Raw genomic sequence first — 15,145 nt, 5'->3', positions numbered from 1 at the left:
TCCATCCAGTCTCTTCCTGAGCCTCATCTTGGGTCTCGAGCTGATTGTAGTTTGAGATGTCTCTGTATAAAGTTCTCATCATAATCATGGCTACCATTCCAGAGAGGAAAAGGACAATCATAAGTGAATTTATGATGGAAAACCAGTGGATTTGATCATCATTCATGAGAAGGTATGTGTCCCACCGAGAAGCCCATTTGATTTCACTCTCCTGGGGATTCGAGTTCCGGAAAATATTTAGCAAGCCAAACAGTCAAGCAAAAAAAATCTAAAAGATGAATTCTTTACCTTAAATGAGACATCATATGTAAACACAATTTCTTTTCCTTGTTCAACTTCTTGCGGGACAGTATTGCTTTGGATTAAATTCTTTGTGTCCTTGTTGCATGTTGTTAGCTGAGGATTGTTTTCATCCCACTCCTTGTACTCATGCAAGATACTATCCAAAAAAAAATAAAGACCCGTTAGCTTATACAAATTGAGAAGATTACGTCAATATTCCAAACAAGACAGACATCAGGCAACTAAGCAATACCTGTTAGGAGTAACCTCAAATCCAACAATTCTAGCAGAGTCGGACTCTTGATCTCTGTGGTACATAACCCGGAAGCTCAAGTGATTATGGATGAAATATTTCTCCTCTTTGCTCTACAAAATCCAAGCAACTATTGGTTGGTACGCGAGAAAGTAAAAAGAATGCAAGATTGAAGAAACAGAGTTTTAAAGACATACCCCTTCATAACTCCCTTTGAAGCCAACACGGAAACCGTGTTCATAAGTAGTTGACTGACTTCCATCTCTCCTTTGTCTAAGTACAGCAACTGGAAGATTATCAAGAATCCTGCACAGTAATTCGAGTTAAGGTTTAAGGATTAATCAAAAGAAATCTACGAGACACAGATAGAAACAACCATAATGCTATATTTACTACTTACATATTAGCCCGGTATTCATCGTCAATCTTTTCCTTGAAATTTTTTGTGGACTCAGCGTCAAGTTTAACACGGCAACCTACTTTGCAGGGCTGATCTTCCAGCATTTGAAACTGAAAATTTCCATTGAAAGCAAAATCAAAATCTCATGGTGAAGAGGAAGGGTATGAACTATGAAGAAAAGCAGTCTAACAACATCTATACCCAGAAGAATGGGCATTGCTTACCGTATAAACTGAATTCTCGATGCGGTCTCCTCTGAGAACCTCCCCTAAATTCTCAGCATTGTTCAAGATCTTAGGGGGCTTACAGTAATTCAGGTAGTAGTAGTCATAAGGAAGTTGGGTCTTCGTGGACGACAATTTGTTCACTTTTACATAAAGGGGATCACCCTGTTCCAGACCAGGCAAAAACAATAGATCAAGAGTTGAAAACCCAAGTTACTAGTAAGCCCAAAAGATGATTTGGAAACACAATTTTTCTAAGTACAGATCCATGGATTTGGATATGAATGAAGTTCAAAATGAAATCGCTGATCCGCATATAATCAGCATGAGTAATAACAAAATCCTAAACTTTCCTCATCATGACTTAAGCTCAGAAATCTAGATGACTCAAGGATCTGTAAATCTCATAAACATATTCACAATAACTGAAGGACAACGAGATTCTAACCATCAAGAACAAAAATCAAGGATCTTCAATCAGAAGCACAGAGACCTCTACATCCCATATTGTCTACACGCTTAGACTTAAAATGCTCAACGAACCTTTCTCTACATTCAATATGGTGTCACCTTTTATTTGCGTATAAGAAAATCAAAGCTCAGTTCCGTTTCTTCTTTGTGAATCAAATTTTTTTATCGACCCACTCTATAGTAGCTACCAAGAGAAACGGTGGCAAAAAAAGACAGAAAATTTCAACCAGATGTAAATGAAATCACAGGCTAAAACATAATTTCAGTAAGACCCATGAACCATGGATCGATCTTCTAGTCGAAAACGCTAGATCGGAAAAAAAAAAAAAAAACCAAAAGAGTTACCTTCTGGAAATCGCGAGGAGCGACTCCGGGGAGATAGAAGGCGCGAGAAAAGGAGAAAGAGAGGAAAGAGAGGAAGAGAGTGGCGTAGAATCGAAAGCTGCTTCCTTTCGTCTTCTTCATCTTTTTCTTCTGTCTAATTTCCTCAGAGACTCTTCAGACGGAAGTTGCCGGGGTAATAAGAAAGGGGCGAAATTGCAGAGTGCGTTTTTTTATTTTATTTTACAAAGATGTACGATATGCGAGTCACGAATACGATGCCGTTTTGTCGCTTGTGATCGCTTACATAAATAAGGAAAAAGAAAAAAAATGTTTTTTTTTTTGGGGGTCAATTAAGAGGAATTGATTTGAAATCATCTTTTTATCTCTTACTTTTATGACATTGTTAAGTTGGTAAAATAGAAAATATTTCGCGTATTTAAGAATGCAATCTTTTATGCGTAAATGTAAGAAACAAATATCTGAATAACCATTTTTGAACAAGCTTTAGCTCCAATGTGATTAAATTAAAAAGTGTTATTATTGCTTTAAAAGTACAAGAAGAAGCTTCATATCAAAGTAAAGAGACATGGTTGGGTGAGCTGCATGAGTTGTGTAAGCGTATGACTTTGATCTCAAGAAATAACTTGAGCTTTAGATTATTACCATGAATGATTGGTTAAGTAAATTGTTCAAAAAAACAAATGATTGGTTAAGTAAAGTTAGTTGATGATTGCGATAGGGAAATTAAAGATAAAACAAAATTGATACTAGTTGCTGGTTATTAACGAATTTTTTATTCATGCGAAACCAAAAACTGTAGTTAAGATTTAATAAAAATTTGTAAAAAGAAAAAGGAAACGATGCGTTTTGATTACGCCGGCAAATGAATAGAATATGCCGCTATTTTCTTGGGAAAAAAAAAAACTCTCTCTCTGAAACCACCATGGAAATCGAAGGCGAAGACGGCACGAAGCTCTCTCTGAAGCCCGGAGTTAAGGCTGTGTTCGGAAGAGGAACCGGATTCAACACCGAAGACCTAACAGTGTCACGCCGTCACGTGTCGTTCGAGTTAAAACCCTTTGCCGGCGGAGCAGAACGGTCCGAATCCGATAGGGTTTGCTTCGAGGTCCTCGGGAGGAATCCGGTCTGGGTACGTACGGGTCGACCGGGCGATAAAATCCAAACTTTTCGAAAATCTGAAACGGGAGTGATCGCCGCCGGCGAAAGATTCTGTCTTTCGGGTCATATCCCTGTTTGGTTCGCTTTGAAGAGACGCGATGAAGCTGCGGAGGGTAGAGTATCGGATGGTGAAAGTGGATTGGATAGTATCGATATTTCAGACATTGACCCTTTTAAAGGTAATCAATTTTGCACTTTACACATCAGTCGAATTCGTCTAATTTGATGTATTCATCGCTTAAGAAGTCGAAACAAGGGAATGATTTTGAAAATTTCCAGCAAGAACGTTTTTTTCAACATCTCTAGTCTCTTGATTCAGGAAAATTTGGTATCTTTGTTTCTTAATTTGTGCTTGATTCTGGATTCTGGACTGTGTGTCTGTGTCTCATTGTCCTTGCCATTCTGTGTTCTGATTTATGTTGTCTGCACTTGCTTATCTTTCCAATGTCTAGAATCTTGTTGCTCTTTACAGGAATTTGCTGTAAGAATGATTCTTAATGTGTAGTGTTTACTGTGGTGTTGCAGAGTTTGGTTTTCTTGTGATTGGGAAGGAATTTGATCAGTACTCGAATAGTCGGATTCGCGACATTAAGCAATGGGAATGGTTCCTTGAGGATTCCACTAATGGAAATAGCGATGACGATGATGATGATGATGGAGATCGGAAGGGAAGGAAGGGGTTAAGCAAAAAGAGAAGAAGAAAGAAAGGGAATGAGGACGACGATTGGAGTGTGGAAAGTGAGGAAGATACAGAGTTGCCGGTGAAATCACAAAGCGTTAAGATTCCAACTTACTCAACAAGATCAAAGAAGACTAAGAAAGATCCACACGCAAGTAGTAGTAGTGGTAGTAGCCATGCTCAAACTAAACAGCGTGGAAGAGTAGATGTCGAGGAAGACGAAGATGATGAAACATTGGGAAGTTTCATTGTTAGTGATGAAGAAGCCAAGTTAGAAGAAGAGGACGAACCAAATATAGATGATGATGAGGAAGAAGAAGAAGAAGATTTTGATGAAGATGAAGACTAGGAGTAATAGCTGGAATTTTATTGACTAAACCTAAAATGTAAGCAAAGCTAATCTTATTGTAACTGGAACTACAATCTTATTGTTCATTAGTAATGTGTGCGCTTGTGAAATTCTTTGCATTGCTGCTTCGTTGGGGCTTGAAAACGTCGCCGATTGTTTTTACTTCGTATTTCATTGATCATCATCATTGTGAAGACATTACAAAGTCATTATACTTAAAACTAACAGGTGCTTCGTTATTTAGTGGTAATACATTCACATTGTGAAGACTCCTTTATGGCTTTCAGAGTGGGTATTGCTTCCTTAGCTTCTTTGTCAAAGAGAGATTTCCACAAATCCAACAATGGTAGGCTCCATTGCATCCCTCGCAAACTCATTTGCCTCTGAAACAGCCTTCAAGAAAATGGACACACATTCTTCAATCATAGACGTAATCTGTCGACCACATTTCCTCCTGCTCTGAGAAAGTAGACAACTGAATTCACATCTATAAAACCATAAGCATTCTCCAGTGTGTTCCTAACGAATTCCGAATTGTTGCCATCATTCTGATTCTCCATAATTCGGTTTGATATCTTTTGTATATACATAATGCATAACACAAAGCGGCCTAGTCGGCAAAATTTTATGGACTCTAGTAATAATGTTGGGGCTTCAAGACGTCGCCGTTTCATTTTTCTGTTAATTATACTGGCTGTTTATGGTACACCACTAAGGATCCACATTCTTCACATCGCACGTGTGTATGTATTACAACTCTAAAAAAAAAAACCCGCGAAGTCTTCTCCTCTCCTTCCTTCCTCCGTCGCCCTCATTTTCTGGTTTTCTTCTGGTTTTTTTTTTTTCGTTCTCTTGGAAAAATTTCAAGTTTCTCACGGAACAAGAAGAAACCTTCCATATACGGAAATCAAAAACATGACCAACGAAGAAAGCATCGTATCCATCAAAACCGATAATAACAGTGGCGATTCCTCTAATGCATTAGGTGATTTCAGAAACTACTCTCGTTTTTTATCTTAGTGGAAAATTATCGAAATATCCCTCTCAATCTCGGGAAAAAATATTGAATTTTTGGATGATCCCACAAACACCCTTTCTTATTACTTTTGCCTCAAGTAAATCCCCTGTTTCACTTTCTTGCTCTGTCTGTAATCAACAAGGAATAGGGCTAAATGCTAAGTTGCTATCCATTGTGCATTTTTCAGATCTTGGGCCAGAGGGTGGTGCTCTTCTTGAGGAGCTTAAGGCAACTTACTTCAATCATTTAATGTAATTACACACTAGTTTTTTCTGTTCTGTTTCCTCTGTTCATGATCTTTTTTATTGGGCGTTAAACTTACAGAACCTCACCCTAAAGCGAACCTTTGATGTGAAAACACTCTCACCAAAAGTTACCAAACGCGTTTTGTTTCTCAAGGACATTCAGGTACTGTCAAATCGTTTGTCTCTGAAGACTATAATCTTGATTCTAGAGAGGAGATATTCAATATTCACTGAGTTCTGAATGCTGTGTAATTTTGTCAGGTTAAACATGATGAACTCGAAGAGAAATTTCTTGAAGAAAAAGCTGCATTGGAGGCAAAATACGATAATCTCTACAAGCCGCTTTTTGATAAGGTAAAGAGTTATATAAAAAAAAAAGAAAGAAAAAAAACTCATATTTCCTATTGATTGTCTTATGTTATGTGGGCTAGGACTATATTTTTGGTTGTTTACCGGATCGTTACTGATAAACTTGCAGAGATATGAAATTGTGAATGGTGTGGTTGAAGCTGGAACAGAGAAAGGAGTGCCCAATTTCTGGTTGATTGCAATGAAAACCAACGAAATGCTCGCAAACGAGGTTCATGATTCAATTCCTTTTTGGAATCTGTGTGTTCATAAGCATAAAAAAAGGTTGAAACCAGTCTGATTTTGGTTTATGTAGATAACCGAAAGAGATGAGGGAGCACTGAAGTATCTCAAAGACATCAGATGTTGTAGAGTAGAAAACAATTCAAGAAATTTCAAGCTAGAGTTTCTCTTTGATCCTAATCCTTACTTCAAGAACTCGGTTCTGTCTAAAACTTACCATGTGACCGATGACGATGACGATGGCCCCGTTCTTGATAGAGTGATTGGGTATATCCATCATCCTCATTTTACTTGGTTCCACTTTTTACCTGATCTTTAACTCGGTCTCGTTTCTTATGTGATGTGTAGAACGGACATAGAATGGTGTCCAGGTAAATGTTTGACTCATAAGGTTGTTGTAAAGAAGAGGCCAAAGAAGGGGCCAAAGAAGGTCAACAACATCCCCATGACCAAAACCGAAAACTGCGAGAGTTTCTTCAACTTCTTCAAGCCCCCTGAGATTGATGAATTTGATGAATTTTATACAACCATGGTTAGACCACCTTCTCTCTTTTGATATTGATTACTGTTTATTAATCAGGCGAGCGTGAAAATATAGATATTCTTGCAGGATCAAGAACTCCAAAACCTGACGGATCAAGACTATGACATCGCGTAAGCTTTACTGATTTACATTCTCTGTCATTGACAAATTTTCAAGTAAGTATATCCTTAAGTTTTGGTGTATTTGGTTTTACAGTGTGACAATCCGAGACAAACTAATCCCTCACGCAGTTTCATGGTTTACCGGAGAGGCTCTTGTTGATGAAGATGAATATGATGATGATGAGAACAATGACTAACGACAAGAGAATGTTTGCTTTTAATATGCTTTTATTCATTACAAATACACCAAATACATCGATCTCAAGCAGTGATTTTAGAGGGAAGACTTCATGCTCCAAGCACTTAGGCTTAAAACATCAACATTCTGAGATCCATTGTTAAAAGCAAAGAGGTGCGCATTTTTTCCTATTGCCAATTTTGGATAAACTCTTGAGGTAATACATGTTTTCCCTTTCCCAACAAAGCTCTCCACTATTGAATTATCAATCTACAACACACACAAAAAAACATTATATTAGTTAAAAAATACTCAAACTAGTCATCAGTTTTGTTCCAAGTTCTTGTGATTATGAGGAGTTGAGAAGCTCACCAAAGTCCTGAGAGAGATTGGTTGATAAGGAGATATATCCAAAAAAGCACCAAATGGTGTTTTATCATTCCCTTTCTCTAAACTAGACCTGCTTTGGTCACTACACATGACTACCACATGGTCCTTACTATTCTGACGAGCTTTGAAGATTCTGAGATAAACCGAGGTGTACTCTTCCAAGTTCTTGGAGGCTAGAACCATTAAACCGAATGGACCTAAACCGGACGATGCAGTCTTATTCTGACTGCAAATCAATTGTGGGTCGGTCCAACCCGGTTCAATCACATCTGCTTCCTCTAAACCTGTCACTTTAAAGAAAACCTCCACATCTGCTTGTGAAGCTGTGACCCCATGAACGTCAAGCACAGATCCTCCTCCCTCCAAAACTTTGTTTTCCAACTTAACTTGCTTTGCACGTAACCTCTCTATTTCCTTAACCGGCCATAACATCAATCTCTTTCCTGATTCATCAAGCCACACTTTCCTTGGAATCGCCTATCAATCACCACTATCATCGGTTAATTAAATAAAATGTAAGTCAAACAATAATCTCAGATTGGTTTTACCTGCAAACCGGCCCAACCCTTATCGACGTTATCCTTCACCGGGGACGACTCGTTGACCCAACCCCACAAAATCCTCCGTCGATAAACCGAATCGTAAAACGTCTTCGACGCGTAGAATTTTCCATAATCGTATCTCGGAGCCGTACCGTCCTGAACAAAACCATCGTCCGGTACATAAACATCTCTCATGCGATCATACGTCCCTATCGTGTAGTAATCGTGGCTCGTTTCTGATAGGCTCACTTTAAGCACGTGCTTAATCGACTCACCAAACGACGACGTATCGAGTCCCTGTGGATTAAACCTCGCCACCGGGAAAAAATCAGGACACTCCCACATTCCGGTGCCGTCGTTGTAGTGAAGAGGCTTCGTCGATTGCTTCCAGCTGGTGAAATCTCGGCTCGTGTGAAGAAGAGCTAATCCACGACGACCTTCCTGGCTTCCGGTGATCACGCGCCACCGGCCGTTACGGCCGAGCCACGCGGTGGTTGGGTCGCGAAACGCGGTGGAGTTGATGTGGTTGACGGCGTTGGGGGTCACGAGGGGATTCGCCGGCGATTTGGTCCAGTGACGGAGATATGGATCGGAGAGGTTTTTAGGTCTGGCTAGGTTTTGGACCTGATGGTTGTTACGGTCGTTGCCGGTGTAGAGAATTACGGGTTTGCCATTGGGGAGAATCGTGACGGAACCGGACCAGCAGCCGTTGATATCGGACGGTCGAGATGGTTTGATCGCTGGAGAATGTGGGGTCCAGTTGATGAGGTCCGTTGACGTTGCATGGCCCCATACGATTTTGTTAAAATCCGTTACGACGCCGTTTGGATACCATTGGTAAAAGAGATGATAGATCCCTTTGTATATCATAGGCCCTGTCCAATTTTATGTACATTAAACGTACATACATATTAATCACTCTCTCTATTCGAAGTAATTTATCTATGCTTAAGTATAAGATATATACATAGTATAAGATAACATTAAGGGAGAGAATGATAACTAACCATTAGGATCTTGTAGCATGAGGCCCCAACATAGACAAAAAAAGAGCGTGAAAAGATATAATATGTACACAAAGTATGAGATAATCAAGTAAAACTGAGTTAGTGTGTATGTATGTTATAATACCGTTCATCCAATTTTTGGGAGGCTGGAAATGATAACCGGTCCGGTAAGGTTGGTCCTTGATTCTATTAGGGGCGTGGTGCAAGGCCTCAAGAACAAGAGCATTGTCAGTAAGAAACAACGAGGCCAATAAGAAAATGGCAATGTTACACCAAACTATATTCGTCATTACGTACTTAACAAGTTTTGAACGCTTTTATTTATTTCTCTGAGATTATATGTTTGAATTTTTACATATAGGATGGGGGAAATGTTCGATTTATAGGCAGTGGCTTGGGCGTGCTTGAGGTGGTGGTCCATATATTGTAATTAGGTTCGATAATCTCGATCCAAATGGCATTTTCATGGCCGTTGAAATCAATATCGATTTTCTCGATAATTTTTTTGAATCAAAGTAGGAATAATTCATACCAGTATTCTGAATTTTGATTAACAAAAAAAACACAGTGACTGTTTGGGAGGGGCAGTTGCCCACCATAACATTTTTAATTTTGGTGTAATTGCTTGAAGATTTTTAATAATAATGCCAATGTTTATGTATTCTATTATGCCCCATTATTTATTTTTTCCCCGGTTTTCACCCACTTTGGCTGATATTGAACATATGAATAATCGAAAATATAAAACTTAAAATAAATAAACCTACGCTGAATAACTTATCCCCAACAGTGAAGAATGTTTCGAATCTCATAGTCTTTTGTTGTCTCATAATTGAAAATGTTTTCCACTCAAGTAGTTGACTTAATATGAGTGTCATTGTCCCATCATTGATGTGGGTATATCTCATGCTCCAAGCACTTAGGCTTGAGACATCAACAACACTTTTGAACTCCTTTGTTAAATGAAAATAGAATGTACATTTTGTTCTACTGCCACCTTAAGATACAGTTTTGATGTTTATGCATGCTTTGCCTCCCCACCATTTATAGCTCTCCACTATTGAATGCTCGATCCATAAAAGGAAAGTTAGATTGAGAAATCAATTTGAAATTGAATAGGATTTACCTACAAAGTACAATGACACGTGGTTCTTCTTGAACTCTCTTTTAGAACTCAATTTAAAAAGACAACAAAATATATCGCCACTAAGTTTCTCCACTCATAATTATATTAGAGCTGAAATTTTGTATGGAATCAAAAAATTAAGATTAGTTTTTTTTTTGGTTTGAAGAAATAAACATTTTTACATGAAATAAACCTTTTTTACATGAAATAGTTCTTTCTGAAGGACAAAAAAAGGGAAAAATACTTTAAGAGTTCTCATGATTTGATAACTAACAAGATACCTTCCCGAGCTAAAATATGGTAAGCAAAAAAATGTTTATCAACTTTATCCAACTTTAATAGGTGTAAATTATTAGCAAAATCATACCTAACAAGATACCTTTCCGAAATGGTTTTTTTTTTTGTCAATGATATGAACGAGTCTCAACTTTCAGTAAAATGAAAATGTTTTTGTTTTTGGTTACGGCTTAGTGCACACGTATCATCGATATTGCTTAAAGATTTCGGAACAGATCGATGTGTGCTCTTCCAAGTTCTTGGAGCGCAATAATCATACAACCAAAAGTGGGTATAAACCGGATTTAACCGATAAATTCCTCTGGCTACACATCACGCCCACATGCGGGTTTGCGCGGGACATGGCGTATCTGGATCTGTATCCGTTGAAAAGCGAACGGTCGAGATGGTTTGATCGTTTAAGGAATTGGGGTTTGATTAGTTGACTATATCCGCTGACGCTAAGTTGTAATAAATTATGTTGCCATCTCTATTGATGTCTAGGGTTAAAATTCATTGGTCATTAAATTGAACAATTTATTTACCCGTTGTATTGCATGTAGTCTTTCTTTCTTTCATTAGCTCATGCTCATACCCTCTCTGAGCGTGTTTGTAACGGTTTGGTCTCCCTTTCTCCATAATAAATTGAACAGTTTATTATGTTGCCATCTCTATTGATGTCTAGGGTTAAAATTCATTGGTCGTTAGGCATAAAAGTGAAAAATAACTAGTGGTGATATTGAATCCAAACGGTAGACTGGTCCTAATGAACCTCTAAGGCCTAAGCACACTTATATAAATACATTTTATTGTCATTTATTTTATTTGCGCCACACCATTCAAATTGTATTCGAGTTTTAAATGTATATGTACACACGTATATTCATATTAAAAGTCCATTGTTATCGTGTTCGTTGGAACTTGGAAGATTTTGACTACCGACAATAAAATTGGAAATTTAATAATATGAGAAGTCAAATAAGATGTCATAGTAAAACAATACTATGTGAAGTCAAATAAAATGTCATATAACTTGAAAATTATTTCAAAGAAACAAATTTTGACCCCTTTTCTTTTTGGCAACCAAACAAATTAACCCTTATAAGATCTCCACAATCATATAATATAAATGCTCAATAAATGGAGATATATGTATATACGTATGTGTATCTATCTCCGCCGTACGTGATTAACTGATTTGGGCAGACTTCATGCTCCAAGCGCTTAGGCTCACAACATCAACACTTTGAGATCCATAGTTAAAAGCAAAGAGATGTGAACTTTTTCCTATTGCCAATTTTGGATACACTCTTGAGGTAATGCATGCTCTTCCCTTTCCACCGAAACTCTCCACTACTGAATGATCAATCTACAACAACAACACAAATTAAAAACAAAACCATTTAAAAAAAGCTACACTAAAAATATTCAGAATTGATTCTTGAACAAGCAAAAACTTTGATCAGAGGCTAATTAAGCTATTCTATAATTATTCATGGTTTTTTTTAAAAAGGATGTTCCCAAAAGGAGTATCTTTTCTATATTTGTATGCTTTTTACCATTTCTTTAAATTGTAACATATATGAATATATTATATATATATATATCCTATTATTAAATATGTGTGAAGTGGAGACTTAATTACCAAGGCTCTGAGGGACAATGGCCGGAGAGGATTAATGTCCACAAAAGCTCCGTAAGTTGTTTTGTCATTATCTTCCTCCAGTGAAGATCTGTCCCAAATTCCACATCACCAAAAAGTCCACAAAATTAAAAAGTCAAATTTTGGATACAAATCTTTCTAATTGTGACACTTGATTGGAAAACCCCTATGACTGTGAGTCTTGCAAATGAACTAAATTAATGTATTTATCATGGATCTCATTATAGCAACGTACCTGCTTTGGTCACTGCACATGACCACAACGTACTTATTGCGATTTTGACGAGTTTTGAAGATCCTAAAATAAACCGATGTATACTCCTCCAAGTTCTTAGATGCAAGAACCATTAAACCGAATGGACCTAAACCGGACTTAACCGACACATTCATCTGACTACAAATCAATTGTGGATCAGTCCAACTCGGTTCTATGACATCCGCTTTCTCCAAGTCTCTCACTTTGAACACAACCTCCACATCCGCCTGTACAATCATACACAAAACAAATTAAAACCGAATTTTCTAATGCTAACAATATTTTAATAATAATAATAATCAAACCTGTGCAGCTGTCACACCATAGACTTCTAGTCTAGATCTTGAATTTAAAACTTTGTTGCGTATGTTGACTTGCTTCGTACGTAATCTCTCTACTTCCCTAACTGGCCATTGAACCAACTGCTTGCCGGACCGATCAAGCCAAATTTTCCTCGGGATCGTCTAATCAACGTTAAGAAAAAAAAAATTAATTCAATATTCTCTTTTCGTTAAGAAATGTATGCTCTCTTTAATTTCATTTTCAATATATCAAAAATTACCTGAATACCGGACCAGCCTTTCTCAACATCATCCTCAACCGATGATGACTCGTTAGTCCAACCCCACAAAATTCTCCGGTTCTTAGCCGAGTCGTAAAACGTTTTTGACGCATAATATTTCCCGTAATCGTATCTCGGAGCCGTACCGTCCATCTTAAACCCGTTATCCGGTACGAATTTATCCCCAACCCGATCATACGTACCGATCGTGTAATAGTCATGTTTCGTGTCATCCAAGCTTACTTTCAACACGTGCTTTAAAATCTCATTAGGTTCACCAAACGACGACGTTTCCACGCCTTTAGAGCCAAACCTCGTCACGGGAAAAAAATCAGGACACTCCCACATTCCACTTCCGTCGTCGTAATGCAAAGGCTCGGCAGATTTTTCCCATTTTAGAAAGTCTTTGCTCGTGTAAGTGATCGCTAGTCCACGACGGTGGATCTTGCTTCCGATGATCACTCTCCATTTCTTGTCGTGGCCGAGCCACGCGGTGGTTGGATCACGGAACGAGCTGGCGTTGATTCCGTTGACGGCGTCAGGAGCCATCAGAGGATTTAACGGCGACTTTATCCATTCTACGAGATATGGATCGGAGAGGTTCTTAGGCTCAGCTATGTTTTGGACCTGTTGGTTCTTGGGGTCGATTCCGGTATAGAGGATAACCGGTTTGCCGTCGGGGAGAATTGTAACTGAACCGGACCAACATCCGTTGATATCGGACGGTTGAGATGGGAAGATAGCTGGAGGATGTGGAGCCCAGCTGATTAAATCTGTTGACGTGGAATGGGCCCACACGATGTTACCCCACACGGCACCTTTTGGGTTCCATTGGTAGAAAAGATGATATATTCCTTTGTATATCATAGGGCCTGTATAAATTTAAAATATTTTATTATATATATGGATAAATCTCATAAATGTAAGTAAGCATCGTGGTGCAGCGTAATATAAGGTCGACCAATACATTAGAAAATTCGAAATATACGGTTGGTATGCTGACTTATTGGTGTAATCAATGTTATTAAAAAATTAGTTAAAGTACCAGTTTCTTGGGAAATGATATGTGTATGTTAAATCCAAAAAAAGAAAGATATGTGATATGAAGAGTTGACTAAAACTATAGGAGAAATAAACCAACCATTAGGATCTGCTCACGGCCAAAGATCAATCCAATTTGTCCAAGCACGAACCATAAAGAAGCAACAAAAAAAGGTTAGAGAGAATTGAAAACTATATGACATTGAGATTGAGACTGATCTGGTAATTTAAAACGTAAACATATATACCGTTCATCCAATTTTTGGGTGGTTGAAAATGGAAGCCGGTCCGGTAGGGCTGGTTTACGGAAGGAGGTTTGGTGTTAGTGCTTTGGCTAAGTCTATTGTAGACATGGTGCGAGGCTTCGAGATCGACGACATAGTTACTAAGAAGTAACGTGAATAATAACCAAAGTCCAATGTTGGAGCAAACTTCTTTGTTCATTGTGTGTTTCGTGTGTTGTTATTTCTCCACGGTTGTTGTTTGGATGAATGAAGATCATGTCAAATTTATAGGTGAAGAACGAGGGCAAATCTGTCCATATCAATATTTGAGTTTTATATTTGCAAATTGAGCTTTTTTTTTAGTTTTATTTTGGCTGGATGTTAATAATGAATGTTATTTATTGCCATAAGTCAGACATCTATGCGAGTTGTTTCCAACAGTTTTCGTTTATTTTAAAGTTAAATGAGTCTTAAATGGTTTAGGACTTCTACTAATCTCTTAGAAACCATTTGCGAAAATAAATTTTGTGTGGTAATTAAAAAATAATGTTTTCGAGAACTAATCCAAAAAACATGAGAAATATTTAATTTAAATCATCCGAAGAATAAAAATTGATAAAAGAAACGAAAACATAATAAAAAGTTGTACGTCAAAAACTTTTGTTAATCTAATATTTTTGGTCATATCAAATTTAAAGGGAATATATATATATATATATATATTATATTTAAAATTAATAGCCTTTTGTGTTATAAGATAAAAACAAATTTGGATAGGTTAACTTGTAAGTTTATATCAAGAAAAGTTTTATCCCCTTCCGTTAGTCAACTATTTTAGGCTATCAAAAGTGTATTTCATAAACGTTGGGATTATACTAGGTTCAAGTTATGCTTATGGGAGTAACATCTCGAGAAAGTATATATTTAAATCATATCATATTAGGTGACAACGATATATATTGGTAGAGACGCCATATATCCAATACAATACGATAATAATAATCCAATAAAATTACGAATCTGGTGTTTTACACGGAAGTCAAGAAGTCAGAACAGTTATCAAGAACGTGTCTCCACCCTCCACCATCCGTCCTTACACGAGGCGAGGAGATTAACCAATCGATTAATGAAAAAAGTAATTAAATATTTGTATATTATAGTAGAAAAGTCAAATTTTGGACTCTACCTTTGTCCCTTTGTAGCATCATCCTTCACATTTC

The 15,145-nt window shown here is 37.5% G+C and overlaps 5 protein-coding genes across 7 annotated transcripts in view; 2 read left to right on the top strand and 3 right to left on the bottom strand.

Annotated features, from left to right (window-relative positions):
• LOC18024511 (transmembrane 9 superfamily member 7) overlaps positions 1–2,167 on the bottom strand; it is a 3,394-nt gene extending 1,227 nt beyond the window's left edge. Inside the window, 7 exon segments of the mRNA XM_006407108.2 lie at positions 1–211; positions 289–439; positions 536–648; positions 733–841; positions 936–1,045; positions 1,160–1,324; positions 1,976–2,167. Coding sequence (XP_006407171.2) covers positions 1–211; positions 289–439; positions 536–648; positions 733–841; positions 936–1,045; positions 1,160–1,324; positions 1,976–2,095 — 979 coding nt within the window. The 5' untranslated portion in view covers positions 2,096–2,167.
• A 675-nt stretch (positions 2,168–2,842) lies between these two features.
• Positions 2,843–4,262, top strand: LOC18024510 (mitotic apparatus protein p62). The gene is made up of 2 exons (XM_006407107.2): positions 2,843–3,312; positions 3,659–4,262. The coding sequence occupies exons 1-2, from the start codon at positions 2,898–2,900 to the stop codon at positions 4,159–4,161; spliced, it is 918 nt and encodes a 305-aa protein (XP_006407170.1). The 5' UTR covers positions 2,843–2,897; the 3' UTR covers positions 4,162–4,262.
• An 811-nt stretch (positions 4,263–5,073) lies between these two features.
• Positions 5,074–6,857, top strand: LOC18024509 (nucleosome assembly protein 1;4). Its single transcript, XM_006407106.2, has 9 exons — positions 5,074–5,146; positions 5,367–5,407; positions 5,504–5,587; positions 5,686–5,778; positions 5,903–6,004; positions 6,089–6,282; positions 6,364–6,547; positions 6,626–6,669; positions 6,755–6,857. Exons 1-9 carry the CDS (start codon positions 5,077–5,079, stop codon positions 6,855–6,857), a joined length of 915 nt encoding a protein of 304 aa, XP_006407169.1. The 5' UTR covers positions 5,074–5,076.
• A 77-nt stretch (positions 6,858–6,934) lies between these two features.
• Positions 6,935–9,067, bottom strand: LOC18024508 (beta-fructofuranosidase, insoluble isoenzyme CWINV5). 3 transcript variants are annotated; one of them, XM_024159722.1, is made up of 5 exons: positions 8,902–9,067; positions 8,778–8,786; positions 7,777–8,645; positions 7,211–7,705; positions 6,935–7,108 (listed from the first exon to the last, which is right to left on the bottom strand). In XM_024159722.1, exons 1-5 carry the CDS (start codon positions 9,065–9,067, stop codon positions 6,935–6,937), a joined length of 1,713 nt encoding a protein of 570 aa, XP_024015490.1. The 3 variants fall into 3 exon arrangements, with proteins under 3 accessions (XP_024015490.1, XP_024015491.1, XP_006407168.1); XM_024159723.1 differs by lacking the exon at positions 8,778–8,786 and having other exon boundaries at positions 7,777–8,654; XM_006407105.1 differs by lacking the exon at positions 8,778–8,786.
• A 2,101-nt stretch (positions 9,068–11,168) lies between these two features.
• Positions 11,169–14,181, bottom strand: LOC18024507 (beta-fructofuranosidase, insoluble isoenzyme CWINV1). Its single transcript, XM_024159887.1, has 7 exons — positions 13,950–14,181; positions 13,802–13,810; positions 12,661–13,532; positions 12,404–12,562; positions 12,078–12,325; positions 11,825–11,912; positions 11,169–11,548 (listed from the first exon to the last, which is right to left on the bottom strand). Exons 1-7 carry the CDS (start codon positions 14,143–14,145, stop codon positions 11,369–11,371), a joined length of 1,752 nt encoding a protein of 583 aa, XP_024015655.1. The 5' UTR covers positions 14,146–14,181; the 3' UTR covers positions 11,169–11,368.
• Positions 14,182–15,145: the final 964 nt, after the last annotated feature.

This window comes from Eutrema salsugineum, unplaced genomic scaffold (assembly GCF_000478725.1).
Source record: "Eutrema salsugineum unplaced genomic scaffold, Eutsalg1_0 scaffold_13, whole genome shotgun sequence".
NCBI lineage: Eukaryota > Viridiplantae > Streptophyta > Magnoliopsida > Brassicales > Brassicaceae > Eutrema > Eutrema salsugineum.
The sequence above is the reverse complement of the archived record's forward strand: the minus strand, read 5'-3'. Positions and strand labels throughout refer to the sequence as shown.